Raw genomic sequence first — 27081 nt, 5'->3', positions numbered from 1 at the left:
TACAGCTAGATGACAGAAGATATAGAGACCAGTAAGCCAAAACTTAAACTTGAAGGTTCGGTCAACAGCAATACTAAATTGTACCTCAGTTGCTAGTTAATTTATGTTGAGTTCTTACAGTTATTTTTTTGACTAATTACTACGATTATCAGTCCTGTCCTCATAGTGGGGTGGCCAGATTAAGTTCAGCAATATCTCCTCATACTTCTTACCCTTAGGACAGAGCTACTCTTGCTGCATCGGTCTGCATTCTCACTCTTCTTGCCAGACTGTGGCCACGTTAACATACATTAGTAATTTGACTTTTTATTCTTTTCAGGGGTTGAATTAACCTAGTTTTTTAAAAAAAATGCTGCATCGGTGACGGGAATATCTGGCATCACTCAAGACACATACATTCTCTTCCACTGGAACACAGTGTGTATTAGTGATGAAGACAGTTATTCCAACTCTTGACGTCGTCCAGATGTGCAAACGTTCAGTGGCAGCAAACACTTCTCCCCAGAGCAGAACACGCACTTCACACATTCTTCCAAGGAAGCGACAGCAGTAGTCTGAATCGCACCACATGCAACTCCTGCCTCCAACAGAACAGGTCGGGGGTTGTTCTATCTTATTGACTAAAGTCCAACCGTTGTGATGCTTGCAGCAGCAACGTGTGGCTCCTGCCTGCATTATTAGAGAATCTAGGGTTATTTATTGGAAAAGACCCTTTTAACTGCAAACATACTGACCTTTCACAGTAGGAAAAGCACCAGGTGTCCAGGGTGACATTGAAAATGGCTCCGTTCGATTCAGTTAATTATCCTGAACACCTGTGCTTTAACTAACTTCTGACTATGAGAATCATTTTGCTATTTCATCCTCAACTCTTGTTAACTCATAACAAATAAGCAGTTATCTTTTTCAGTTGCAGGGTTTTGTATTTTTACAAATATCCTATTATGTTTTAGCTAAAGGGATTAGATATTTGGATTTAATCAAAAGGAATAAATACAGTTTTTGGAACAACTCTTTCGGTTTCAACTATTTCAACTAAAGAAAATGATATTAATGTTTTGCTTACATTGCAACCTATTTATAACATAAAAAATAAAGTTTTAAAATTACAGTTACACTGTACAGTAGAATGCTACTCTGTCCATACGCTAAATTTGGCATATCATAGTTTATCCAGTCCACTACAGTACAGCATACATTCTACAGTATAGCTAATACGAACAACCATCCTGTCGACAAAGACGTTAGACTTAACCCACCCGCTGCACACCATGCATAAAGCCCCACCCAAAGCAACCCAAACTGTCTCTACCCCTCCTTCCGCCCCCCCTCCCTCGTAAGCCTGACTTGATGTATGAAAGATTATGCAGATGCTATCTATCAAAGCAAACTATGTGCCTTTGCATGATGAATGGAAAGAGATCATATGCGGTTATGAGCGTGAACGTGTGTGCGCGTCTGGATGTGTGGGAGCGTGGCTGTGTAGCAGGGTATGTTTGCGTGAGTGTGTTTGGGCTCGGGGAAGTATATGCACGGCTGACTGTGCAGGCTTTTACTGTGGCCCTCGGTGAGCACAGAGAGGGAGACTTGATGGCGTCGTCCAATTCAGAGTAAAGACAAACAAAATCAGTTAAAACTGCCAGATGTTAGAACTCAAACTACCGTTATCGGGTGAGTCAGTGTAGATGAACGCAGCCAAGTTAGTAGATGGAAAAAAATGTGAATGCAAGTCTGTGAAGTGAAAACAAACACACAAAATCAGAATGAAGGAGCTACGTTTACTGTTAGGAAACATGCTGCACGGCTCGATACCGTTACGTGTTTCTAATATAAGTCAAAAGTCTTGAAAGGCAACATCACGCTTCAGAGCACTTATCACATTCAAAAGAATATTAATGACATGCGGTTGGTGAAATCAACCCTATATTAGAGTAGATAACTTGGATAACATAAAGGAACTTACAGTGCAAGTCGATGTAATGCTGCCTTTCATGAAAAGCAATGGATCGCTATAGCTACAACATCACAGTGTCCAAAACCTGGTATTTGATGCAGAACATCACAACTGAGATATTCATTTATTTCAGAGTTTTCACTTAAATGTATTTAACAGCTGCTGTACTTACTTAGATAAGTATATGGTGGTGCTAAACTAGGACACAGTGGTTAGCAGTAGACTTATTCAATCAGTCTCAGGCTTGGAAACTGTGATTCTGAATTTAAACAGACAGTGAAGGCTAAGCAGTTCTTCATTAACCTCGGTTTAATTTTGTTGTCTTTAGCTGCACCATCTCTCTGCACTCAAGTCATGCAGTTTAGGAAAAAAATAAATAAAAAATTGAGTGCGCATCCTATCTGTGGGCAGAGTCCAGCAAAGGCATGCACAGGTCAGTCCACCACAGCAGGAAAGAAGAAAAAAAAAAAAACAAGTGATGTGAGTGAAAGAGAGAAATGCAGGAAGACGAAAAACGAGAAGATGTTATAACAAAACAAGGGTGGAGGTGGGGGGGATGTGCCGAGTGTGATGTCATGGTGTGGTCACTGTGGGGAGTGGCTTCTCCGCTGACTCCCCCTGTCTCCCCTCCCCTGGTCCCCCCATACCATCTCTGTCTGTCGCACCTCAAAGGATGGCTCCTCCCCCTCCTGTTCTCCCCCTTCGTCCTCCTCACCAATGTGGCAGCTCTGAAGGAGGATGACAGAAAGTACAAGATATTTAGTCACCTTGTTTTGCAGTGCAGCGTCTGCATCTGAAATCACATACTATTCACTACATTCATAGTATGGGTCAATATACTTCTGCATAAACCAACATCTCATTTCTACTGCATTGCATTGTGGTATATTCACACCAGAGTAATGTACAGAGTTTAGTATAGAGTTTCAGATGCAGCGACTGAATTTCATGTGATATCTATATCTATAGATGGTGCTCAGTGATAATCCACAAGTCTTACCTCTGCCATAATATCAGCATACGACATATAGAGATGGTCAACATCAAGTTTACTGCAATGAGACAACAAACAACAAGAATCCGTGAGTCTCCATGAGGAACAAGGCAAAAAAAGGGGGAGGGGAATCAGCAGAAGAAGCACTGCGCTCTTACGTCTTTTCTGTGAGAGCCGTGCGGCTGAAATGAAGAATCAGCTGATGAAGGGGGTCAGGCTTCGTCTCGGTCCCCTCTTCCTCCTCTTCCTCCTCCTCCTCCATGGCTTTCTAATTATTGCAGACGACATTAATCGTGACCCTTAGCGTATACCATCAACAATAAGCCTGTAATTAACTGTTCACTTCCTCCTAATTAAGGTAAGGGTGACGCACGGATAAGTCGTCAATCATCTTGTCTTCAAATGAGTAACCCTCGGTCTCTAACCAGTTACGCTTGTAAGCATCCAAGAACATGTTGGTGGCCCGGTGCCTGTGAGAGGAGAGGTCACGGAGACTTAGCGAGGATTTATGACGGGTCGTTTATTTCACATAGCGTGCAGGGACTCATTACCTGGGGATGTTGTACAGAGGTGTCATCCTGAAACAGGCCACCACTGCCCTGCGACGTTGCTTGGACAGCAGCTTGTGCCACACCATTTTCTTTGACTTGAAGGGATGCTCAGTCTAAGGGCAAAACAAGATCCACTGAACAAATTCCAATTCTTTGCAAATAAAACAAGAGCACATGTGCGTTTCCTTGCAGATCACCAGAGCTCATGTCCGTACTCACCACCTCAATGTGATAAAGGACAGCGGACACCTCTTGCACCCTTTTCACCACCTTCTCGGGATCCTCGGCATCTTCAGCTTTTCCGGACATCTCCTTATAAAGAGACATCTGCCAGCGCATAGCTGGGTCCTCCACCTGAACCGATGCATAGTATGTGTCAGTTTAAATTATTATTGTGTCTATCGTCTTCTTTAACATGTAAAACAAGTACGGTCTTCTCACCTTGCCTTGAAGATGCAGATTGTTTTGAAGGAACTCTCTCACCTCTTCATCTGTGTCTTTCTACAAGGTAAGAGCCATTTCTAATTTAATGTGTTCATATCACATCATGGCAAAATTAGGAATTAGTGAAGCCTCTAAACACATTTGTAATGGAGAAGTATTTTTTTTCTATATTACAAAATTACAAAAACACATTATTCCATAGTTTGATGTACTGTATAAATTTAAAGCACATATTTCCAAGTCCATTAAACCGTTTTTTCCTCCTGTGTTTGAATGCATCTCTTTGACCAAGTTGTCTTTAAATGAAAAGTACCAGTGAGTATCTGATCTTGGCGACATTGATGAGCTCCTGGTCTGCAGGAGAGCACATGTTGAGGCCGATGGGTAGCATCTTCTTTAACGCTGCTACGATAAGAGATGTCTGGACGGAGTAGCGATCCCCCCGCCGCTTCTTCTTGGTGCGCTCCTGCTCCGAGCCGCCAGACTAAAAACAGAAAGAAAGTTCAAATCGATGGATCGCTCTGTGGCTAACAAGATCCTACGTCTCTTAAATCGAAAATTCCCCTTTCAGATTTTTCATTCATTTTTTTTGACTTGAGAGGGGAAATTAAAGAACTTCTCCTAACACAAACCACTATATTGCTCTACATAATATCATGACATGCTGATAGATACAATCCACAAATGAAAATAATTATCCATCAGTTGAAATAAGTTTTCCTGTAATCATTGACTTATCACGTTTCAGTTGCTTCGTTGCTGCATCGCCTACAGTTGTTATGCACAATGCAGCCGCACCGTTAGTAGTCCAGTGGCCAGACAGGGCACGTCCCGTCTATAGGACAGCACACAGAACAGCACAAGTATGGGGCCAGCTCCATCGCCCCGGAGCTCTTCTCACATGCTCCTATCCTGAGGCTGCCAATGCTCATTACTGACTGTTGTCTGGCCTCACAGCAGCTCTCTGCACCCTGTGTGCGTGTGCCTGGTGTGTGTGAGTGGGTAAAAATAGCTCTTTGGGCATTGAGAGGCATTGTGATGATCAGGTAGCAACAGTAATGCCCATCTGATAGCCAAGGAGAGGAGGTTTTGCTTACACCAACCACGTAAAACATCAACCAAACAGTGATTAGATATTCAATTATTTAATGGTGTCAATGAACATGACATGGAGTCCAGTTAGTAAATGTGATGACAGCTATCTGATGATCTGGTCAAGCTAGCTTCACTTTCCCTGACTGATCCAGCTATGCTGCCGATGGACCAAGCAAATCTAAGAGAAACTGCAAGGATGACTGTTCGATGCAAGCAGGAAGTGAACACAAAGCCAATGATAATACTGAAAAGAGAAGAGTCCCCCCAGCGCGGGAATCTTTAACAAAAAAGCTGAAAGAAATCCAAGCGTCAGTGACAAAATTCCACAGATGGCACGGCAGCACGGGCTCCACGACTGTATCCAACCGGGACGATCTGAAGGCAAACTGTTTGTTGATCAAACAAAAAATAGGGTGATGGTGCTCGGCTGCGATCAGACACACAGCCGCTCAGCCGGGCACCATGAAACCTCTCAGGCCACTACGATCTACAGCAAAGAGCTTTCATCAAGCCGCTCCAGACCCCTACTCACACAGATACAAACACGCACTTAACAATTCACACTGCACCAGACTCGCATTCACTCGAACACCTTTTAAATCACAGAAAAAAACACTGTCAACACAAACATTTTCCTCTTATTCTACGACATATTCTTCATCCTTTCACCCATACAAGTGTGGTGAGTTCTGTCCTGGAAGTGACTGTGTTTATAACCCAGTTTGTGTGTGTGTGTATGTATGTATGTGTGTGAATATCGGGGTCCGGCTATAAGAAAGTGTGGTAGTCCGTGGGAGAGCTTGATGAAAAGTCTCCCCAAACTCAGGGTGCCATGCGGTCAGCACAGCGCTCGTGCACAAACACAGTCTAACCTCTCCATCTCCGGCCTAGAGGCCCAGCGTCCAACCCCCGACACAGGATATAAGGAGAAAACACAGTTAGCAACACTTACTGTCTAGAGACTGCATACTGCCACTTACATTGTCCTGGAAAAGATTATTATCAGTTGCTATATGTAATTTCAAGAAAATTATCTTTAAATGATAGAAATGATTATTATTTAGACAATATAGGAAAGAAAGAAAGAAAGAAAGAGCCGGAATGGGCGTTGTTAGTGGAAAATAGATTAATAGAGTTTAGTTTCTTAATGTGTATCTGAGTCAAACATCTAACTAACAGGCAGCGTTTCACCTCTGCCCGTCCACTCTTACCTTGCTCATTTTGCTCTTACTGTCAGCCGTCAGGAAGGACATGTTGTTGATCTCGTTCATCACCACAAAGTTCTGCTCCTCCCTCTTAAAGTTCTGCAAACAGTGCACGAGAGATGTTAAATGGTGAAAAGAGAGACGGAGCTCGCAAAACGGGGGGAAATTAGGAAAAAAAAAACAGAGAACGTACATGAGATTTGGACCAGAATATGAAGACCTCTCCCACCATCCTGAAAAGCTCCTCTGCATCTGGGTCTGGGCAGGTCAACCACCTCGCCCTGCGGACGACAAAAGCAGTGACAGCAACAGATCAGCTCAAGCACACAAATAAAGGTCTGTGAATCTGGGAAAAGACTTACTTTGAAGACAGGCTCTTATTTTGGGTTTTGCAAAAGACATAGATGCGATATTAAGACTTTAAGACTAACAATATGGAGTATTTACACAGTAGGAAAAATGGGCATCTCTTAGTTCAGCTACCTGTTATTGTCCACGTAGCGGATGAGCAGAGGGTAGAGAGCGTACAAGTCGCGACACAGCACAGCGAACTCATCTCGAATGGTCCCATTTTCACTGTCCAGCTCCGTTTTGCCCTCCATGCGCAGCTGATCCTCCTCTGCCACCACCTTTCCCGAGCGCTTCTTCAGCTTTTCCATGGTGGGGATGAAGTGGGATTTAAGCATCTCCGGTTTAGCCCTGCTGACAATGGGCTGGGCGAACACTGGACAAGGAGTAAACGGGATTAAATGGCTGTCAGCAGTGGCAAGAGTGAGCGTAGTTTTCTCCAAATAAGAGCTGCACAGCATGTGAAAACGTAGCTGTACTGTACTCGATGATAGGTGCACAGGTTGTATAAAAAGGTCAACATAACTATGAATGTTTTAGTTGATCGCAAACTCAGCTCACATACAGAAAGTCAAATAAAAAGGATAACAACCACACAGCTACAGCAGACACAATCACAATTCACAGGAAAACCATCTCCCTCAGTGACACAGGATGTCTCAAATCACCTGGCAGTACTCTAACTGATCGTAAACCTTCTGCTCACTGACCTGCTAATCTCTTCATCCAGGATGCCTCATCTATACCCAGGTTGTTAACCACAATCTTCATGATGCTACCCAGCAGCTGGTTGAGCTGCTCGGAGGTGACAGCGGTGCAGAGCTGGCCCTCCTGCTCAGGGAAATTCTCCAGGCCCCTCTCCCACCAGCGTGGGAGGTAGTTACACAACATGGGCAGAGTGATCTCAATCACGTGGGGCATTTCCGTGTAGCGGGCTCCAGATTCAGCCAGGTCATGGATCTCTTTCATCAGGAGCTCTAGCTCTGGAATATCAGTGCACAGCTCCTCTACTTGATTGGGAAGGCCCAGAACTGAGGAGGGACAGAAGAGACGGATGAAATAAAAGACAGGGAAATTAAAGGGGAATGACCGTTTTTTACAACCTGGACCTCCTTTCTGGCCTAAACGATCGTGTACCCACCCATATAACTTTGGTGTCATTTGGAGCTGTTCGGAAGATATTTAGATCCAGCAGAGCGCCGCGTATATCCATATAGTGGGAGTGACTGGGGCACCGAAACACAGCCTCTAAATAACACATTATCTGCTCGTTCATTTCACCAATATTTTGTTATGATACGCTAGTGCTATTCCCCATTGAGTCTCCAAAATACTGGAGAAATTAATGAGTTTCGCGTGAGATAATGTGTTATTTAGAGGCTGCGTTTCGGTCCCTCAGTAGCTTCCACTATATGGATATACGCGGCGCTCCACTGGATCTAAATATCTTCCAAACGACTCCAAATGACACCAAAGTTACATGGGTGAGTACACGATCGTATTTTATGCCAGAAAGAAGGTCCAGGTTGTAAAAAAACAGTAATTCCCCTTTAATCTAATAACTTGATACGTGTAAAATAAAATGCACGGGTAATATGCTATGAAGGAAAAAGCCAAAACCCACTGGATCTCTCTCTGGGAGTCTTGGTAGTGTAGACAGAAAATGTGTTGTACTCATTCAGTGACGGCTCAAGGTAGGCAACTGGCATAGCAGCTGCTAAGTGGGCCAAACACTCGCCAAGAGCTGGTCGCTGTCTGCACAGGAGAAAAACAACAAATGTCTACATAAAACTTGACAGCATAAATACATATTAACACTTCCTGTTAAAGATGAGGCACATGGTGTTTGTTATTCAGAGTGTAGGTTCTATAAATTAAACTGACTTGACCCGACACTAGATTTGAAGAACGTTTTGGACTTGTTGCATAAATCCACAGATGTTTCTACTCACTTCTCTACATGTGGGGTCTTCACAGTGCCCAAAGAGTAGATACTGCACATTAAACGATAGCAGGATATTTGCAAGTCGTCCACTGAGGATGAGGAAAAGAGAGGCTTTGCATTAGGTTTGAGTAGGCCTTTAGTGTCGCGGAGTCAAGAGCCATAAAGAAAAAATGGTTATCTGTTAACTGAACGGAGAGAAGCACTTTACTCACAGATGACATCATCTCCAAACTGGTGCTGCGCAATGTGGTCAAACAGAGAAGTGAGGACTGGAAGCAGGGCGGTGGTGGTGTAGCTGATGTTCTGGGACACACCTTTAACCTACAGAAATATATACACCGATGAGATATAAGTCCACAGGAAAAGTTAACTCATTTGTGTAATGTCCAAAAAACAAATCTGTCTCTCACCTGGTTTCGACTGGACACTTTGCCCAGTTTCAGATTCTCAACCATCTTCTCAATGTCATCTGCAGCACTCTCAAAGAACTGACGCAGGCCGGCCTTCACGATCTCAGGACCTGATTTCATGACAGTCCTTAAAAAGGACACAGAAGAAGAGTTACCTACATACATAATCTCTGTTTTATGCTCTGGTTGGGGAAATGACGTGAGTTACCTGGCATCCAGTGATCGTGAGAGGATATGCAGACAGTTTACCACTGCTCCTGCATCCGTTCCTGAAAACAGCACATTAAAGTTGTGTTGTCAGTGCCGTCCTTTTAGTACAAACCCACTTTATAAAAGAGCTCAAAGTTGTATTAGAAAATGCTGAGCAAACTCATTAATACTTTAAAACCATTCATTACATTACTGTTAATTATACAACAGACATTTGTGAAACTATTAAAACACCTTTCTTAAGTGCAATACCACACAACACAGTCTGACTTCTCAAGTGGAAGATCTGCAATATACAGCATGGTACACCGGTAAGCCAAACTAAAGGGTACAGGCTCACTGTTATTTGCTTGCCATGTCTACTGACCACTGGCCAAATAAGAGTATTAAAGACACATGGTGGTGAAGGGGAGGCGAATGACAATAAAGCATGTGCTGCCTCATATAAGCCAGGCTAGGAATACGTCACAGAGCTGCAGTACGACACCATCTGTGGGGGTCACCTGATATCATTACAGACATTCATGCTCTCACTCATAGACTGTATATAAATATGGACGGTGGAACTACTCCTCAAACTGAAGCCAAAGCAAGTAGAGCTCCCCCTGGTGGCTGGTCGCAGTATAGGTCATAAGCTCCACCCCCTCCATGTTAGTGGATGGGACTTGGGCCGAACTAATACACTGAAATACACAGCAAATATTTTTTTCCAAGGTTGGTTTTTGTCATTTTAGGTAGTTGATGCATGTCCAGGTGTCAATTTATTGGACAAGTTTAGTTTTAGTTAGTGATTGACTATAGAAACAGGATGTGGCGTAATGGTGACCACCAGTTCCCACGTCAACTGCTCCGTAAAGCGGCCCCGTGGGACTGTGCAGACCCTGGTTTCAAACTCGCAAGATGGTGCTGCCTGTATCCCTGGACAAATAGCGTCAGTTTGGCCAATGCAAGGAAGTGTCAATGCATGGTCCATATTTATATACAGTCTATGCTCTCACCCTATGAGTCTCAATCTAGGCCTTATAAGCAAAAAGGACAACTTTTAAATCACAACACCACAGAAAACATTAAAGCCAAGCAGAAGCTGAGCTAAAGAAAGAGAAGACTTGGTAAGGTGGGAAGAGGAAACAAGAGCATGGGAGACTGAATGTGAATCTGTTGATTAGTAAGTAAATGGGAAGGTGAGAAGGAAGCAAAAGGTTTGTGGGAATAAAAACAGAGAGACAGAGAGAAAGAGATGGTGACAGGGCGTAACGCCACCATGCAAAATCCTTACCAAAAAGAGATACTCTGTGCCTCACCAAAGCAGCCAACTTACAGAAGATACTGAGGTAAGAGGAGAAAAGAGGAGAGGGGAGGGAGAGGGAGGGAAGATGGCAAGGGGAAACGGGGCAGGAAATAAATGTTTGAAGTACACAGAAAGCAAAAGGGGAAAGGAAATAATGGATATTGCACAATAGAGGAGGAGATGGAGATACGAGGCAGAAGGAGAGGACAGACACTATCACACTGTCCTTAAGGGGAGGTACATGGTAAACATTTAAAATCACATAATGCAGAGAACCAAGTCTGTTAAATATGCCTTTGAGCTACTAAAAATACCTTGCAATCATCTCCTTCTCCTTATTGGAGGAATGCCCACCACTGCCCAACACTTTAGCAGGAGTGGAGAGGAAGTACAGGCAGTGGTTCTTGAAGTACTGATTTACCAGCGGCAAGAGGATCTATAATAAAAAAGATTAAACACTCATGACTTACTTCCTAATAAACACTAGATGCAGCGCAATTAAACAGGCCCTGCCAGTTTAATGTGCAGAGAGAGGAATCCGACTTCTCTGGAAAGACAAGCAAGAATCAATGAACTCACCTTGGCAAAGAATTTAATCTCCTGTTCATGTGGTGACTTCTCCACTCGACCACTGCTAACCACAGCCTCTGTTTAAAAAAAAAAAAAAAGAGAGAAAGAAGTCACTCCGAAATAACTCCTAACTCCTAAATAGATGGCATTGTTACTATAAAGGGGTACTCCCACGAGAAGCCTTTGTCTCTCAAATTACAGTACCAAGATGAGCGATGAACTCCTGGGCAATGTCCATCCATTTGAGAAGCTTCTGGAGGAAGCCATAGGCAAAACGCTTCTCAATGGAGGAAATGTCCTGCTCCATGTCCTTCAGACCCCTGAAGATGGAAAAAAAAATACGGTGAGAAAAGTACTTGTACAGAAACACTGATCTTAAACTCTGAGACGTCCAGCTTACCTTGTCACAGCGTATCCATTGAGTTGGAGGAACTTGAGAAGGTCCTGGGCCTTCTCCCTGTCTCGGGCCTTCTCCTTCGCCGTCAGGGTGTCGTAAGGCACAAGCAAAGGATGGGTGCCACCACCTAACAGTAAAACAAGTTATTTTTGGAACAGGCTAACCATCATAAAAACACATTTCAGAAGTTTAGGATGTGTGAACTTGCCTTTGGATTGCAGCTCCAACTTCTTCTTCCTGCCCCAGGTGTTGTGATAGTTCTCCGCCAGCTGCTCAGCCATAGACTGCAAGGAGAGAGGGTAAGTTCCTTGCACAAAATGAGGAATAAGTGCAGGGAAATAACCATGAAATAACCATACATACCTGGAGCTCTCTGGACAGGGCCATCCCTGCGATGTCTATTGGTTGTGGGTTGTAGCCGTGACTGGGATCATAAGTGGCCTGAAGACAAAATGTTCATGTGAGCTTAAGGGACATCTAGATTATTTCAGGAGTGTCCAGTAAAAAGAAGACTGTGTTAATTACTTCATACGTCAACATATTGATTGCCAAAAAAATACTCAGTCACTCTAGACCAGGCCATCAATGCATTTCTGTTGCACTTGTGTAAAAAACATCCTTTCTAATATGGCCAAACAGAAAACACAGCATCAGTAATTCTCAATATTAATGAAAGTTTTCTCGTCTCGTACCTGAGCAGTTTGGGAGATCTTGCGCGTGGCAGCCTTCTTCTCAACTTCTACTTCTCCATCCCTGGCTTTCTCCAAGGTCCACTCCCACGCCAGCATGGCTTTGATGGACTCCTTAATGGGCCAACGATAGATCTCCTTGTCCTGAGAAACAGAAAGGAGAAGGCCCAAAATTTAACCAGGATACTTTGAATAATACAATTTTTAAAAATGAAATTCATGAAATGAGAGATGAAAGTTTCACGGATCAGTAATCATTCACAATTGTATTTATAGTTTAGTCCCTAAGTGCAGATTGAAATCATTACCTTCTCAGAGAACGTTTTGTATGGCCGGAGCATCGGGTGAGTCTTAGCGTTCTCATCTAACACCTCTCCGTAGGTCCAGTTGTTCTGAATCTGAAACATTGATTTGACAATTGAAGCATCAATAGTCATCAGCATCATTACAAAGAACAGTTTCTAATAAATAAAAAAACAAGAACTTCATTATATGTTCTTGTTTTTTTTTGTTTTCATATGTGACTGACCTTTTCAAAAGCCCATTTGTCATGAGTGTGTTCTGCATACTTGTTGATGAAAGCATCCAGCCTTTCTGGGATGATGGTGCTGTGAATAAATTAACAGATATTTAATACTGAACAGTTTGCCTGTTAACTAAAGTTAACTTCTGAGTGTGACCCCAGAAAACTGCACTTCACGTGTTTAAAGTGCTTAAAGGAACAGTATGTAGGATTGTGGCCAAAACTGACCAAAACTGGTACTGCAATCACTTTCAAAATACTGTAGAACGGTGTATCCCCTCAGCCTCCCCCCTGACTCGAGGTTGCCAGCTAAGCTGCAGGATCCAGCAGGAACGTAGGCTGCTACAAGGAGCTTCCAATGGCAAGTGACGAGTCCTACACAGTAAGTTTTTTTTTCTGTTAATAAAGTTTATGCTTCATGAGAGATGTTTTGCGAAGTAATTATGTATCGCAAAAATTTACTAATGGCGATTAGCCAAATATTTCGTAAAGATGTACTGTAATACCACATTTCAGTCGGAACATAGATTGTTTTCATACCCTGCTAGTGGTGCGATATAAAGCTTTTTATGAACGCATTTAGCACGGGCGACCATGGAAAATCCACTGTCTATATGTACGGAAGCACAGGGCTTTTAGCCTATACCAACAAACATGGTAGAATATAGCATCCAAAAGTCGAGGGTCAATTCCATGCCATTCCGGACTTTGTCACGACGTATTTCGGATTCATAACGAGGTCTTTTAGGTTTAGTAACGTTATACATGTTTTATCCGACACGTTCGTAGCTGCAGCTGTGGTAACTAGAGCAGAGCTGGCAACCCGGAAGACGAAACTCTACTGACTTCGTGATTAGTAGATAGCTTGAGGGTGGCGCCTCAGGCCAAAACACAACATGACAACATCAACATCAGTTGAGGGCTGCAACTTTCACTTTTAAATGACAATATCCTGGCCGGACCACTGTTGTCAGTGATATAAGTATTTGAAATGAACATGATTTCTTCATGTCTAGTGACATATCAGGGCCATTTTATGATTAATTGAAATACATTTCTTACATACTGTTCCTTTAAGTCAAATGTCTTCTTCACAGTTTCAGCTCAGAGTTCCTGATATACATTCATTCAAGCTTGGTTCTCCACTATCATGTCGTAAGTTTCAGATATTATTCTATTAGTAGATTAAAATAATTCATAAATACTTAAAATCATCTGCATAACTACAACTACTTATCATGTATATGAGGATCTTCCAGTAGCATTAAGATAGGATGACAATAGAAACTTAAAGTCAAATCAAGACTTGAAGAGAGAATTTTACTATGTTTTTCAATGGTACATTTATAGCAAGTCAGCATTTAAACTGTGCTATTTTTTTTCTGTAGGTCACTGTGTTTTGAAGTAGTCTTCTGCTCACTTGGTGGTCTCCACTGGCTTGGGATCAAAGTTGCCCTCAGCATCCACCGAGGCTTTTTTCTCAGTGTGAGAGGAGTAGGTGGCATCCACGTAGTCAGGAGGAATGGCTCCAGCTATAGCACAGAGGCAGGGCATGGCGATCTTGAAGAGCTCAGCGTCATATTTCTAAGGTTGCAATTGAAATCAGAGAAGCCGAGTTAATAGCTGCATAAGCATGTGGAAGCCAATAAAGTGAACACCAAGCGACTCATCTCTCACCTTGTGTGCCAGTGATTCAAAGATTCCCCAAAAGAGTTTCCGGGAAAGATGCAGCTCCTCCTCTGAGGTCACCCCGAAGTTTGCCCATCCATTTGGCAAGCAGTAGTACTTCCAGCAGCGCTCGTAGTGATTGGTCAACAGCTGAAACAATTAAATCAGTGAAATGACTCAAACGCAAAGGTAGGTTGTAATGTAATAATTGCAGAAAATGAACCTGCGTCTCAATCTCTACCACCACTAGAATCTCTGAAATGTCTGTTTATCTAACTTTGAATAATTATATAGCTGGCAAACCTTGAGCGGCATCTTGGCGTATTCATTGAGGATGGGTACGTCAAATACCAGCCTTCTAAGCAGATGTTGAAGCATAGAGGGTCGAAGGTACCTGTGAGTGTCACCAAAAATTTTCAGGAAAAACGTGTTAGAAATAGGCAGGACTTTTTGTACAACTTGTTATAAATTCACTCTTATTTTGAAACTTCCTGGTTAAATAATTCCACTTTTCTCGTAATTTTCCCAACGATTATTCACATTTTCCCTGAAGTTTGTTTTTAGTACTGACTTGCAGAGCGACATGAGACACTCCTCAATGACGTCTCTCTGAGCCTTGGTAAGGGCTCGGCCGCGAGACAGGCGGTAAATGGTGTGGAGCATGGAGTCGATCATGATGGCCCGGTGGTCTGTCCCAGCAAACAACGGCGCACACTTGGTGAGCAGTGGCAGAACAGCTGAACAGAGGTAGCGGTTCAGTGCCAAGGCCATTTCAGTTGTACTGAATGCCACCTACAACCAGAGAAGACAGAAAAGCCGTTCATATTGACGTAACAGCAGACAGATGGCTCCCAATCTCAAATCGCTTCCATATATAGAGTCCTATTTAGATGATAGATCAGTAATCTATCTTCCAGTTTTAGGTCATTCTTGTGTTTTTTTCTGCTCACCGTATCCAGAGAAGCTGAAGCTCTCATGTCAGGCAGGAAGCCAACCTCCAGGACATGAAGCAAGAAGTCCTGGTTTTCAATACCATACACTCTGTCGAGGAACAGCACCATGGAGGCCTTGTGGTCTGGCACAAAACTGGCTGACATCTTGGGCTCAATAATCTGACCATCTGTGGTTTGGACAGAAGAAGTCATATATGCAGGAAGATGCCACATACTGTATTCACACATTTTATATATTATATTTACAATGTCTATCCATCTAACCTTTGCCGTAGGCAGGGATCTGCACAGGTAAGCTGATGACTCCCACCAGGTCCTCTATGGGCACCAGAGACCTCAGGATGGCCCGGATTCTTAGAGCTTCACCCTTGCCTGCTTGGATCAGCTGTAGACATGAACAACCATCTCATCAACCACATAATCCCTGAGGCATAAAATACATCTTTGTGTTAAAAGCTACTCTACTCACATGCATCTCTGGGGCACAGCGACCCAGCAGATCGATAAGGGCTGAGTAGAAGGACATGATGGCATTCCCCAAATGCACACGGTTCTCCTCGTGCTGTTCTTCACCACCAAACCTGCCAATTGAGAAAACATACTGTGCCCACCATTGCTTCGGAACTATACAATACAAAACAAGGGCACTAATTTGCCTACTAAACCAGCGCTTACATGAAGCGTCTGTCTTTTTTGACAGTTGGTCCATCCCTTGCTGGATCCTCTGAGATCTTGATGGCCTCCTCCATGGCAGCCAGCAGACCGTTTCCACCCTCTCCTCTCAGGGCCGGGCCGAAGCACTCTGGGCGACGGATGAGCAGACGGACCACGACATTGGCGTTCTCCTCCACGCTCTCTCCTGAGAGAAGCAGGTGTGCAAATATTAGTGACACAGCTCAAAATCTAAAATGTCATCTTTGTATGAAAATGGTAGCTGACCATTAACAAAGACGGCAAAGCGGAGGAAGTCCAGGTATCGCTCTCCTCCACAGGGGTTCCAGCCGATATCTGGATATCCCTTAGACAGCAACATCGGACACATCTGCAGCCCACAACCCGCCAAGTATGACACCACCTAAACCACCATGCGTGTGAAGGACAACAGGAAAGATTTAAGCAGAAAGTTCCACTGCACCCACGGTTGTGTTTTATTCTTTTTTGTTTTCTCCAACCATTTCCAGGTCCTGCTCTTGCAAGGCCAAGGCCAGCTCATTATTGTCAATGCAGGAGGCTGCAGCCACATCCAGGGGTGTGGATCCACGCATGCCTGCACAAGGAAAATATATGCAGTGAGTATGCTGAATTCCTGAAAAATACCGATCTGTATATAAAGCACATTAACCACTGACACTAACCCAAGCCAATGCCACTGTTCTGCAGCAGATAGTTCAGATGGTCAAACATGGAGCGCTGGTTCTGTCTGCTGATACGACAGAAGTAGCACAGGAAACGGCAGCAGTTGGTCACCATTTGAGGGAATCGAATCTCCTGGGGAGAAAATGTAAAAGCCTTGGTCAGACACAATCTGTCTTATGTGGGCTGTGCCATATGTACAGTATGTACATGTATGCCCCTGAATAGGAAAGATTAAGACTGAATACAGTTACCTTTGAGTCTCCACCCCCACCTAACACATTGACCATCACCTCCATGACAGTCTCATGCATACCGAGTGCTCTCATCAGATTGGGGTGTTGGTAGAACAACTTGTTGTTCATGATATTCCTGAAAAAATAATAAAAAATCAGAGAGTCAAAAGTACATGTTATATTTCCTTCCTAAAGTAAGAGGAACGGGCTCAGTTCTGATGATACATTACAAAACAGATCAATACACAACCTGAACAATTTCACCAAACTATCTAAACATATAAGTAAGTGCCCCATACTGACCCGATGCTCTGGATCATAAGTCGCTCCTCCTCGGGACCCATCTGGACAATGAGCAGCGAGCGGATCTGTCCTAGACACTCGAGGAGGTCCATGGTGTCCTGAACAGACACGGCATTGATGGCGTAGGCTTTGGGCAGCGCTCGGATCAGCTCGCCCAGGCCGTCATACTGCCTGTGGAGCAAGCTGAACATCAGACGCACCAGCTCAGGGTTCTGAATGAACGACTCCTGGGCCCAGTGGATCATAGTATGGGAGATGAGTTCCTGAAGGGTGCCTTGGTGAAGGGAGCAAAGGTGGATAATGTTTGACTGTTACAGAATATACTTCATATACACTTAGAAAAACTGCTTTATGGAATGTTCTCTAATGAAGACGATTTATTCTTACACTGACATGGTATGAAATAAATTAAAATGAACTATTAACAAAGAATACTCAAGAAAAATCCACATCAGGTCTATCCAATCCAATATCAAGCTGTTAATCTTACTGGGTTTTGCCTCTTCTTCAACCTCTGGCTTCTCCTCTTCCACCTCCTTCTTGCGCAAGCTTTTAACCATGTCCACCAGACTAAGGAGTCTGCCTCTCAGTGAGGTGTCCACCTCCTCCTCCTCTGCCTCCTCCTCAATATGTATGCCTATGTGCAAAATGGGAAAACATAATTAAAACCCAGAACAGAAAATAAGGGTTATTTACACCTTCACATAATAAAAATGCACTGGACGCACAAGTACATATAAATGACGCCTCACCGCAATGAAGCAGGAGGTCATTGTGGAAATATGACAAAGTATCCCGCACTTCCTCCGGCACTGGAGAATCTTCATCCTCTGGACTGTGTTTAAAGTTAGTCAGCAGAAGAACCTTGAGTGAGAACAAAGAAACACAAACCATCAGTATATTTTGTGCATTTTCATTACATATGTCTGCATTTATTTATCAGTTATTGGCATTACTTAGTGTCATTTGCAGCTCTACATATAATTCTTTGTTATGTCATGACACAGTATATTAGCTTCAAACCCCATAACACACGTTGGTACCTGGTCATGTGGCGGTGAGCGGAACTCGCGGGTCCTGCGTGCAGTTTCAGCAGCCGACATGGTGAAGGCTTTCATCAACAGGTTGTAACGAACACGCTGATTATCCTGAATACTGTGGACAAACTGGTCAGAGTAGGCCACAATGGCTTCCACTCTGTGTCTTAGCTCGCAGTCGCAGAAGTACTGCAGGAGGGTGCACATCTGAAAGAGGGAGATAAGATAGGAACAGGAGTTTGAGATGTATGCATGAGTCAGTTCCAGAGATGGATAGCGCTAGACAGACGCTTGACAGAGTTGAAATATCACACTGACCTGCAGTTTGACAGATTCTGGCAGCTTCATCTGGAGTAGTCCCTCCTCCAGACCCTCCTCCTCCTCTTTTGCTTCTGCTTCACCAGCCTCTGCCTCCTTCTCCTCTTCTGCTTTTTCTCCATCCACTTTCTGTCCCGTGGCGTCACCCTCCTCCCCTGCCACCTCTTCTCCCTCCTTAGGCTCCTCCTCATGCTCTTTCTCTATATCTTTCATCTCTTCCTCTTCCTCATCGCCTACCCCTTCATCCTCAAGCTCAGCGTCCTCCTCTGCTTCCTCTCCTTCGGCAGCTCCACCTTCCTCAGCTTTCTCTTCCTCTTCTTCCACCTCTTCCTTTCCGCTGAAAACATTGGGATCGATCATCTTCAGGATGTGCTTGGTGTCTTCGTCGTTGAAGATACCCATAATAAGAAGTGTACTGATCAGCTTCAGGATTGGGACAAAGTGGAACTCCACACTGCCTCCTACTGGATCCCGCATGGCCTGGCTACCATCCAGCACAGCCTCTGTTAACATACTAATTGCCCTTGTTTTCAGCTCCTGCAGAAGCAAAATAAATCGTAAGCAATAATTTTACCACATTTTTGCTCCAATGCAACTGTTCTCTTGTTACATACCTGCAGAGGGAAGACAGGACTTAGGGTGTACAGATCAGGGTCTGTACCAACAAAGTTGATGGATGAAAAATGCAGCTTTGGCCGTAAGCAGGTGGTGAGGCCAACACCAGGCAGAGAATAGGCCTTCTTTGCATCAGGATAGAGATGGATGCTGAGGGTCTCTTCAGTCATGGGGACGATGAACTCCTTGTTGGTGCCCAAGCGTGCCCGTTTGGCTGACTCCAGGTGAATGCTGATGAGCAGGTCGTAGAAGCCACTGCGGAGAGGTCCGGGCAGGTAGGTGTTCTCAGTGGCATAGAAGAGCTGGGATTCATCCACGTGGCTGCACAAAGCATGAGCCACTCGGTTGTTGCCAAGTGCACATACAGCGCAGTAGAGCATGAGAGTATGGTAGTGGAACTTCATCAGATCCAGACGCTCTGACAGCTCCAGGATGTCAATACACCTGTGAAAGGATCACTAGTTATTATACAGAGTTCATGCAAATATCATAACTATTACAAGCATCTGCAAGACTTTCAATTACAAACTTGATGAGATCATAGGGCTTCTGTTTCTGACCTGTTCTCCTCTGGGATGTGCAGGGCCATCATGATGAGAGGCTCAGTGCATTCCACCATCCAGCCCAACCTCTCATTCACTCTACACACCTCTGGGTTGAGGAAGTGATTGGGCATGCGACTCCAGATGACTGGAGTCAGCATCTGGACGTCCAGCCTGGGAGGGCACTGTGGTACCGGATTGTTACGTTCACTGCGGAACATCGCGGCAGAGATGGGCATGATGTTCTGATATGAGAAACAAAAAGGGAAGAAATAATGTAAATATCAAATATCTTCTGTCTTTTCCTGTTATTAAGGTATGGGTTATTCAAACAGACGGCCTATAACCAATGAGAATGGCAACATTTGACCCACTTTCAAATCATTTGGGGAGGAAAATAAAAATGGGTTGGACACTGACCCATTTTTCCAGACCACCTACAAGGATTTGACCCACGTTTCCATGTCAATCTGAATGGGTACAGAATATTTTAAGCAAAAGCAGTTGTACAAAAGTAGCTTCTGACCTTCAGTTTGCCCAGCTCCAGCTGTGCCATGTTCTGATTGGAGGGCTGAATGAAGACGGCTGGGAACAGCTTGGTGTTGGGCTCCACCTGAAACAACACAACACACCTCTGGTTTTACAGCCCTGCAGAAAAAAATATAACTCACAACTAATCTTACTGAAGAGGAGTCCTCACCTGGTAGAAGGTGTTGATCTCCTTTCCATTGGCTGTGAAGGTCATGAGGCCTGTTGCCAGGTCGACCAGGCAGCCAATCACCATGTCCTCCTGGCTGAAGCGGGTCTGCTGATTGCTGACCAGGTCCCCTCCCCAAACCATGTAACAGTTACTGTGCTTCATACTGCAAGGAATTAGCAAACACGCTACTCTTACAACTCATCTCAATTGAAATCTGAATCTTAAGATATAAGAGAATATGAGAAATATAAGACAACACACACTGATCATTTTAGGCAAATAAAATACTGTTTACATGTGGAAAAGGCTAACCTGTCATGAATGTTGCCTCTGTCATCTCCAACAGTGACGGTGACACTGCGCACTTTGGAGAGGTCAAAGTTTGGATCAAACTGGTGGTAGTCAGGAGTGACCCAACCAACCCACACAAGAGAGGGCTCCTGCCCAGCAAAGATCCTCACAGAGTAGTAATACTGGCGGTAGAAACAGAAGATGTAAGATGTTTTGGACAGTAGGAAACATCTGAATGAAACATATACAACCAGTAGCATATAGATACTGTGATGCAAACTCCCAATAAACAAGATTTCTGCCAAACTAGAGGCTGTTTTTGTTTTTTTGTTTTTTACACATGCTACGAATCAAACATTGACAGAGAATAAAGTTTATCTCACAGTGGTGGTATTCAGGATGATCTCAGGGTCATCTCTGTCATCAGGGACCACGTCTTCCACCAAACGTGGAACCGTTGGAGGCGCAGGAGGAGGAGCCAGAGGCGTCATGGCTGCCTTCTTGGCTTTGGAGAAAAATCTGTTGCGTGGAATATGCATGGAAATTAAGTTTAGCCCTTGATGAAAATAGTACTCAACCCTTTCTTTACTCTTTACATACTTTTTTTTCATAACAAACACTCACCCCCTTTTCTTTCCCTTTTCTGACATTGTATCTTTCTCATTTTCCGCAGAGATCTCCTTAGCTACCGACGGCTCCTTCTTATCTTCCTCCTGCTCCTTACGACTGGCAGACTTCTTCAGAATTTCAAACTCAGAGTCAGGCTCCACGACCACAACCTCCTCCTCCGGTATGGTGAGGGGATGGGTGAGAAGGGTGGTGCCTGTCGGGACCTTGAAAGTCTCATGGAACTGGACAGGCATGCTGAGTCTGAGGAACATCATGTCGGTGTTGGCGTTCTGTGACCCGAAGGTCTTGTGAGTCAGCTTTAGGCAGGGGGCGCTGTCCACCGTCCCGTCCACACGGGAAACCTGGGTGACACAATGTTAAATAAACATAAATAAATGAGCTAATTTAAAAGCAGTTCATTAAAGACTGAGTTTGCCATTAAGTAGTTACCTCAATATGATTGTGATCAGTGGGTACAGGCACAAACTGGGGCAAACTTTTACTGAACCACATGGTAATGTCTCGCTTCATATTGATGGCAAAAGGTTCAAATCCTTCCTGCAGGCCACAGATGGCAAAAAAGCGTAGGCTGCTGACATTCTGCCCAAGATTAATCCTTCCCACTTGAGACAGGCCCAGCGCACACACAGGGATGAAACCTGAGAGGTACAATCACAGGAGAGTAGTAGTTATATCACAGAAACAGGTTTTATGTCAAGAAGCACAAAGGTAAAATGACTATTAAATCTCACCTTCTCCAATTTCAATGTCTTTGAAGGCCATCTCCGAGCCCGAGTCACTGATCAGCATTTCTCCATTTAGTGTGAACATGATGTTCATCTCCGTCAGGTCAATCATACAACCAACTACATCACCAGACTGCCACTGGCGACCAAATGGTTCATTGCCAATGTGCCATCTTTGAGCCTTGAAAAGAATGACAGAATAAATTAAAATACAATTTTCCACAGCACCAATCTCAGGCTATAGCTTATCTCGGTAATATTTTCCAGCAAAGGACATCTACAATTTATCTTACTTACTTCAAAATTCTACATTTGTAGTCATGTTATTGTAAAGTAGATTTACTGGACCTATCTAGTCATGTTAATAAAGTTTCCCCAGTCTAAATGAGTTTAAGCAGAACAATCAGAGGAAAAACCTGAAGATGTGGACTGACCTTATTGCCATTGAAGACGTACGCCAGCTCATCTGCTCCCAGTTCAGTGTCGGAGCGGACATTAGGACGCGCCCAGCCCACTCTCATCTCCCCCGTGGTCACTGCCTCGAACTCAAAGTACCACTTCCCTTGGGTCACAGCGTACGTCTTCTCTGCCCTGAAGATACGTACTTTGTCCCCGCGGATGTTCTCAAGGCCGTGGCCAGCTGCAGTCAAAGAGGTGTCATCTTAGACTTAGAAGGAAGGAGATGCGGATGGTGATAAACAACGTTAGCACTGTAAGATGTAAGCTGACTTACTGCTCTCCTGGTCTGGAGGCTCAATATTGTAGCCATAACCGATGAGTGTGCGGACAGCATTGTTAACGCTGTCTCGGTTGGTTTTCTTAGTTCTCTCGTCCAGGAGGTTGTAAGGTACCAGACGAGGGTTTCGCTTATTCACGATGTCCTGAGAGGAGGAACGGATTTTGGTTTTTGGAACAGATACATCGGTTTAATGTATGAGTATATGTGGACCTGGTTGTAGGAGAATAGAACTAACGATTGAAGAAGGTTTGGGGAAAAAAAGTCACCTGCACAATGCTGTAAGTCCATCCTTGCCGGACCCGGTCCCTCGCCCAAACATTATGCCCATTTTCTGCCAGTTTTTCAACCAGCTGATTCTGGTTTGGCGTCAGTTTGACATGGTTGAGGTCAAGGGGGGCAGGCTTATATCCATTGGTCATCACATAGCTAGAAGAGAGGCAATGTTATATTAACTGTACATAAAAGATAAAGTAGAAAGATGTTTTGTAAAGACAGATATAGTTGTGGTTTCCATACGTCTTGGGCAACTTGATCTTCTTGAGATTCTCCTCTGCTTTCTCATCACCCATACCAACATGGCAACCCAGCGCCAAGAGAGTCCTAAGGGACAAGACGGACGAACAGTAAACTTCCTCCTCTGACCTTTACGTCTTCCAAACTTAACCCACTCCACACAATCCCATTACAAGCTCACTTGAGGGTCTCGCCAGACATCTGCAGGTTGTAGTTCCTCTCTGGTTCAGGCAGGCTCAGGAAGTCCACCAGACAAGGATGGAGTTTCTTGTTGTCATCCCTGAACTGTTGGAAAACATGATAAGATTTTACTACAAAAAAATATGCAGTAAAAGGAATTTTAGATAATGCATGTCCCTTTTTTTTTTTACATCTATATTAATTAAGTCATATATTAAAGAATGGATCCTCTGTATTTCCCTCTGTACTGCAGCACTGACACCATACTCACAGACCCATAGGTCCAGCCCTGCTCAATACGAGTGACAGCCCAGAGCTCATGAATATTTTCTGCCAGCTTCTCTCGGATACGCTCCAAGTGGGGTGGCAACACAATCTGCACAGCAAGGGAAAGCCAGCAAATTAAAAGAAGAAGCTAAAATACATATATATCAAATGCTTTTCTGTTCAGATGAACAAAGTCTGATTTCAGGGCTTTTACCTGAACAGTGTCCACAGGGCAGGGCGTGAACGAGGTGTGGGTGAGGGACAGAGTAGGACCCAGAAGGTTGCGCACACCTTCGAAGTCGTGCTTGTACTCCTTGATGGGTTCGATGCGCATCCTCTCTCTGGGCAGCACGGCCTCGTAGCATGGGGCGTAGCCCGGTGGGGGCATGAACTTAAAGTCTCCATGGCGACCGCCGAGGAGGAACCGAGCCCTGAGGTCACAGATGCAGAGTCAGTCCTTGTCTCCATCTGTTTGAAACTGAGCTTTTTATACTCCTGTGCGACAACAGTCCATTGAGCTTTACAAGACTCATAATAAAGAAAAACATTGATTTCATTTCTGTGCCAAATCCTGAGCCAGTGTTTCCCGTCCGGCTCATCAATCAATGCACCATAAGACCATCTATGCACTCTGAGACTATTATACACGGCACCTGTAAAATCTATTTCAGCGGACAAGACAATATAGTTTGCTATATTTTCATCTTGAACTTACTTGACTCCGGCAGAGAAGCTGATGACGGGAAAGAAGAGGCCGTCCACGTTGAAGTTTTCAAACATGCCCTGAACTGGGTGGCCGTTGATACGGAAGGAGATGCTCGGCACGCTCAGATCCAGACAACAGCTGATGACGTCATCTGCAGCCAGCGTGTGTGCACTGGGCGAAGCCACCTGGCGGGCTACGGTACCTGAACGGCAGATGAGCAGAGAGCCATTAAAGTCATAACAGCATGAAGGTAAATAGTCTCAAAAATAGCTTACTGAAAATCCTACCTGACCACAGATGCAGGCCGTCAAAACCATAAGAGTAGAGGTCATCTCCAACACCGTTTCCACCCCAGCCTTCTCCTCCTCCGGGGTACGGGCTATAGCCCTCAGTCATAGCCCAGCCCACTCGCAGGTGGGAGGCCTGCGCTGTCACAAAGGGCTCCACGTAGTCGACCATCATCTCATAGTACCATTTCTTAAACTGTGTGGACCCCTCACACGTACCCAGGAAGATGTTGGGCCTCACACTGAGCACAGAAGCCAAGCGACATAAACATTAATTTGACAGAGTGGTTGATGAATCCTGCAAATTATTATAAAACAGAAACAAACAGATGCTTTTTGTTGGGTAGTTCAAGTACCTGGTGACATAGTTTACAATGTTGGTCTGCAGCAAGAGGTCACGACCCGGCAGCAGGTTTTCAGTGATGAGGTTCTGGTTGGACCTCACAGCGACACCGTTGCACACACAGAGAGAGCGCAAGACATCCAGCACCTGAAGGAAAGAGGAGGACAAACGTTCACCTCTCTGTTTAAAATGTGGCAGAGAAGGCAGTTAACACATCCATCCACCGGCTGTAATAGCTAATGTAATTACAAATCAAGGCCGAATATGAATCATGAGCCAAAGATGGTTGCTGTAACTTTCTAAATCACCCAGAACAGAAGAGTCATCTGGACTTCATTAATATGCTGCTGGCAGATGTTACTTTCCCTTCGTATTAGTGGCGGCGAGAAAAGACTAACCTTGTGGTTCCTTCCATGCTTGTCCAGGAGGGAGATGATTGATTTAATGTGGTTCTCCTGGATGATATTTAGAACCTCAGGGCTTTCAATTAGGACGCAGTACAGCACCTCCAGAATACCTGAATGTATAGAAGGGAGGATTATGCACGAATAGGAGGAAATGCACTAATAAAAGGAGTCATTTAAGACAAAAAACATGTATTTTTTAAATAAACTACATATAAAATTGTGCTAATTAAAACCTATAGCTATTTTTGAAATTGGGTTTGGTCTTCAGGTGGCTGAGATGTTCCTGAGAGTTTCACGATTCAAACATTTAATACAAACAACCCTTAAAAGCAGTAACTTCACTCTAAAGATGAACTCTAAATTGCGGGTTGTGAATGCATCAGTAAATGAGTGAGGTATATTTAAGACCTGAAGAGGCCTCCAGACGATCCAGCTTGCTAACCAGCCAGTCCAGGTTGTCACAGAACAAAGCGCAGTTAGAGCGGTTCCCCCTGATTAGAGAGGCTGCGTAGTGGAGACACGGGGAGAAATAATGTCACGTTATTCAGCAGAGACGGGATTTAATTTGTGGTTTGTGTTTTCCATAGTCATTCTTCTACCCAGCAGCTCATAAAGGAGGTTGACTATTTCCTTCCAGGACTCTGCGGCCTCCTCTCCGGCAAATTCAGAAAAGTGGGCAGCAGTGTTGTACACGTTCAGGCGGTCGATGCACTCCAGCACGATGCTGATCATTCCCTGGTAATAAAAATAAAAACACGGGGATCAGGTTATGACATAATGATTCTTTATTTTGTGTGTGTGTTTTCCTGCAAGAAATTAAATAAACATAGCACAACGTACCAACAAGTGAAAAAAACACATGTATGTACATGTCTTGTAGGGCATAAAGGGCATGAAAGTTCTCAGTGTGAGTTACCTCCTCTTGGAAGAGGTTCTGCCGGTTGCGGAGGGAGCGGAGCTTGGTCTGTTTCTCTTCGTGCTCCAGTTCCTCCTCTGGAGGACGAAAGTAGAAGATGAGATCCTGCAGAGAGAGGATGACCCCCTCCAGAGGAAGTGACACTGCTGACGGTGACTTGCTCTTCCCGCTCAGGGAGTCCAATCCCCTGAAACGCACAGATGCACATTAATCTAAAAGAATATACGAGCACCGCTGCAGCCTGTCACAAAGAAGAATGATCCACTCATGCTGCCACATTTGAAAATGTATGTATTTACTTGATGAACTGCCTGAAGAGGCCCGTGGTGCTGTAAATCATTCGAGCGGCCTGAGATTCCTCAGTCTGGGAGCGGGAAACAGTTAGGGCATCGTCCATATGACCCTCTTGGTGCAGAATGACCTGGAGACAAGGACAGCACAGTTATGTAACAGATGAGAGCCCTCATTTCTCGTGGCGTGTCTCCTGCAAGGCTTGTTTCTGGTGGTTTTGTTATGTAAAAGCCATACAAGCATATTTATTTTGCCCTCTATCTCAGTGAAGGTTCTCAGTCATCCGTATCATGGTATATAAAAAAAGTTAAAACGAAGGCAGCTGGACTTTTTATCCTGTTTTCCTGAAGAAATTTCACTACTTATACAGTTCTTTATCTCAAATATGCAAATAATGTAAACCCAACTTTTTGTTATTCCTCCAAATTGGTACTATAC

At 44.2% G+C, this 27081-nt stretch overlaps 1 protein-coding gene across 1 annotated transcript in view; it reads right to left on the bottom strand.

Moving 5' to 3' along the window:
• The window catches only part of ryr1b (ryanodine receptor 1b (skeletal)), a gene marked incomplete at both ends in the record, with an annotated part of 56104 nt that overhangs the window by 13500 nt on the left and 15523 nt on the right, over positions 1 to 27081 (bottom strand). Inside the window, 69 exons of the mRNA XM_084558119.1 lie at positions 2602 to 2682; positions 2955 to 3006; positions 3107 to 3216; positions 3322 to 3418; positions 3500 to 3612; positions 3719 to 3853; positions 3941 to 4000; positions 4257 to 4427; positions 5911 to 5925; positions 6250 to 6342; positions 6437 to 6524; positions 6727 to 6967; positions 7302 to 7622; positions 8216 to 8346; positions 8544 to 8625; positions 8749 to 8857; positions 8947 to 9073; positions 9155 to 9215; positions 10433 to 10482; positions 10759 to 10880; positions 11024 to 11091; positions 11219 to 11334; positions 11415 to 11538; positions 11620 to 11695; positions 11775 to 11852; positions 12104 to 12244; positions 12409 to 12498; positions 12630 to 12708; positions 14044 to 14207; positions 14301 to 14441; positions 14595 to 14685; positions 14863 to 15083; positions 15242 to 15411; positions 15509 to 15629; positions 15714 to 15825; positions 15920 to 16103; positions 16184 to 16319; positions 16417 to 16511; positions 16600 to 16732; positions 16852 to 16969; positions 17137 to 17410; positions 17627 to 17773; positions 17889 to 18000; positions 18180 to 18380; positions 18492 to 19028; positions 19106 to 19550; positions 19667 to 19893; positions 20175 to 20261; positions 20349 to 20511; positions 20661 to 20821; positions 21023 to 21158; positions 21264 to 21610; positions 21699 to 21907; positions 22001 to 22175; positions 22429 to 22634; positions 22728 to 22875; positions 23000 to 23159; positions 23250 to 23333; positions 23428 to 23531; positions 23698 to 23802; positions 23908 to 24124; positions 24409 to 24601; positions 24687 to 24928; positions 25043 to 25176; positions 25428 to 25546; positions 25845 to 25940; positions 26036 to 26171; positions 26353 to 26539; positions 26652 to 26773. Of these exons, the coding sequence (XP_084414245.1) occupies positions 2602 to 2682; positions 2955 to 3006; positions 3107 to 3216; positions 3322 to 3418; positions 3500 to 3612; positions 3719 to 3853; positions 3941 to 4000; positions 4257 to 4427; positions 5911 to 5925; positions 6250 to 6342; positions 6437 to 6524; positions 6727 to 6967; positions 7302 to 7622; positions 8216 to 8346; positions 8544 to 8625; positions 8749 to 8857; positions 8947 to 9073; positions 9155 to 9215; positions 10433 to 10482; positions 10759 to 10880; positions 11024 to 11091; positions 11219 to 11334; positions 11415 to 11538; positions 11620 to 11695; positions 11775 to 11852; positions 12104 to 12244; positions 12409 to 12498; positions 12630 to 12708; positions 14044 to 14207; positions 14301 to 14441; positions 14595 to 14685; positions 14863 to 15083; positions 15242 to 15411; positions 15509 to 15629; positions 15714 to 15825; positions 15920 to 16103; positions 16184 to 16319; positions 16417 to 16511; positions 16600 to 16732; positions 16852 to 16969; positions 17137 to 17410; positions 17627 to 17773; positions 17889 to 18000; positions 18180 to 18380; positions 18492 to 19028; positions 19106 to 19550; positions 19667 to 19893; positions 20175 to 20261; positions 20349 to 20511; positions 20661 to 20821; positions 21023 to 21158; positions 21264 to 21610; positions 21699 to 21907; positions 22001 to 22175; positions 22429 to 22634; positions 22728 to 22875; positions 23000 to 23159; positions 23250 to 23333; positions 23428 to 23531; positions 23698 to 23802; positions 23908 to 24124; positions 24409 to 24601; positions 24687 to 24928; positions 25043 to 25176; positions 25428 to 25546; positions 25845 to 25940; positions 26036 to 26171; positions 26353 to 26539; positions 26652 to 26773 (10191 nt within the window). The remainder of the gene's footprint in view (positions 1 to 2601; positions 2683 to 2954; positions 3007 to 3106; positions 3217 to 3321; positions 3419 to 3499; positions 3613 to 3718; positions 3854 to 3940; positions 4001 to 4256; positions 4428 to 5910; positions 5926 to 6249; positions 6343 to 6436; positions 6525 to 6726; positions 6968 to 7301; positions 7623 to 8215; positions 8347 to 8543; positions 8626 to 8748; positions 8858 to 8946; positions 9074 to 9154; positions 9216 to 10432; positions 10483 to 10758; positions 10881 to 11023; positions 11092 to 11218; positions 11335 to 11414; positions 11539 to 11619; positions 11696 to 11774; positions 11853 to 12103; positions 12245 to 12408; positions 12499 to 12629; positions 12709 to 14043; positions 14208 to 14300; positions 14442 to 14594; positions 14686 to 14862; positions 15084 to 15241; positions 15412 to 15508; positions 15630 to 15713; positions 15826 to 15919; positions 16104 to 16183; positions 16320 to 16416; positions 16512 to 16599; positions 16733 to 16851; positions 16970 to 17136; positions 17411 to 17626; positions 17774 to 17888; positions 18001 to 18179; positions 18381 to 18491; positions 19029 to 19105; positions 19551 to 19666; positions 19894 to 20174; positions 20262 to 20348; positions 20512 to 20660; positions 20822 to 21022; positions 21159 to 21263; positions 21611 to 21698; positions 21908 to 22000; positions 22176 to 22428; positions 22635 to 22727; positions 22876 to 22999; positions 23160 to 23249; positions 23334 to 23427; positions 23532 to 23697; positions 23803 to 23907; positions 24125 to 24408; positions 24602 to 24686; positions 24929 to 25042; positions 25177 to 25427; positions 25547 to 25844; positions 25941 to 26035; positions 26172 to 26352; positions 26540 to 26651; positions 26774 to 27081) is intronic.

This window comes from Chelon labrosus (assembly GCF_963514085.1).
Source record: "Chelon labrosus genome assembly, chromosome: 13".
In the NCBI taxonomy this organism is placed as follows: Eukaryota; Metazoa; Chordata; class Actinopteri; order Mugiliformes; family Mugilidae; genus Chelon; species Chelon labrosus.
This window is presented reverse-complemented; position numbering and strand designations above follow the sequence as displayed.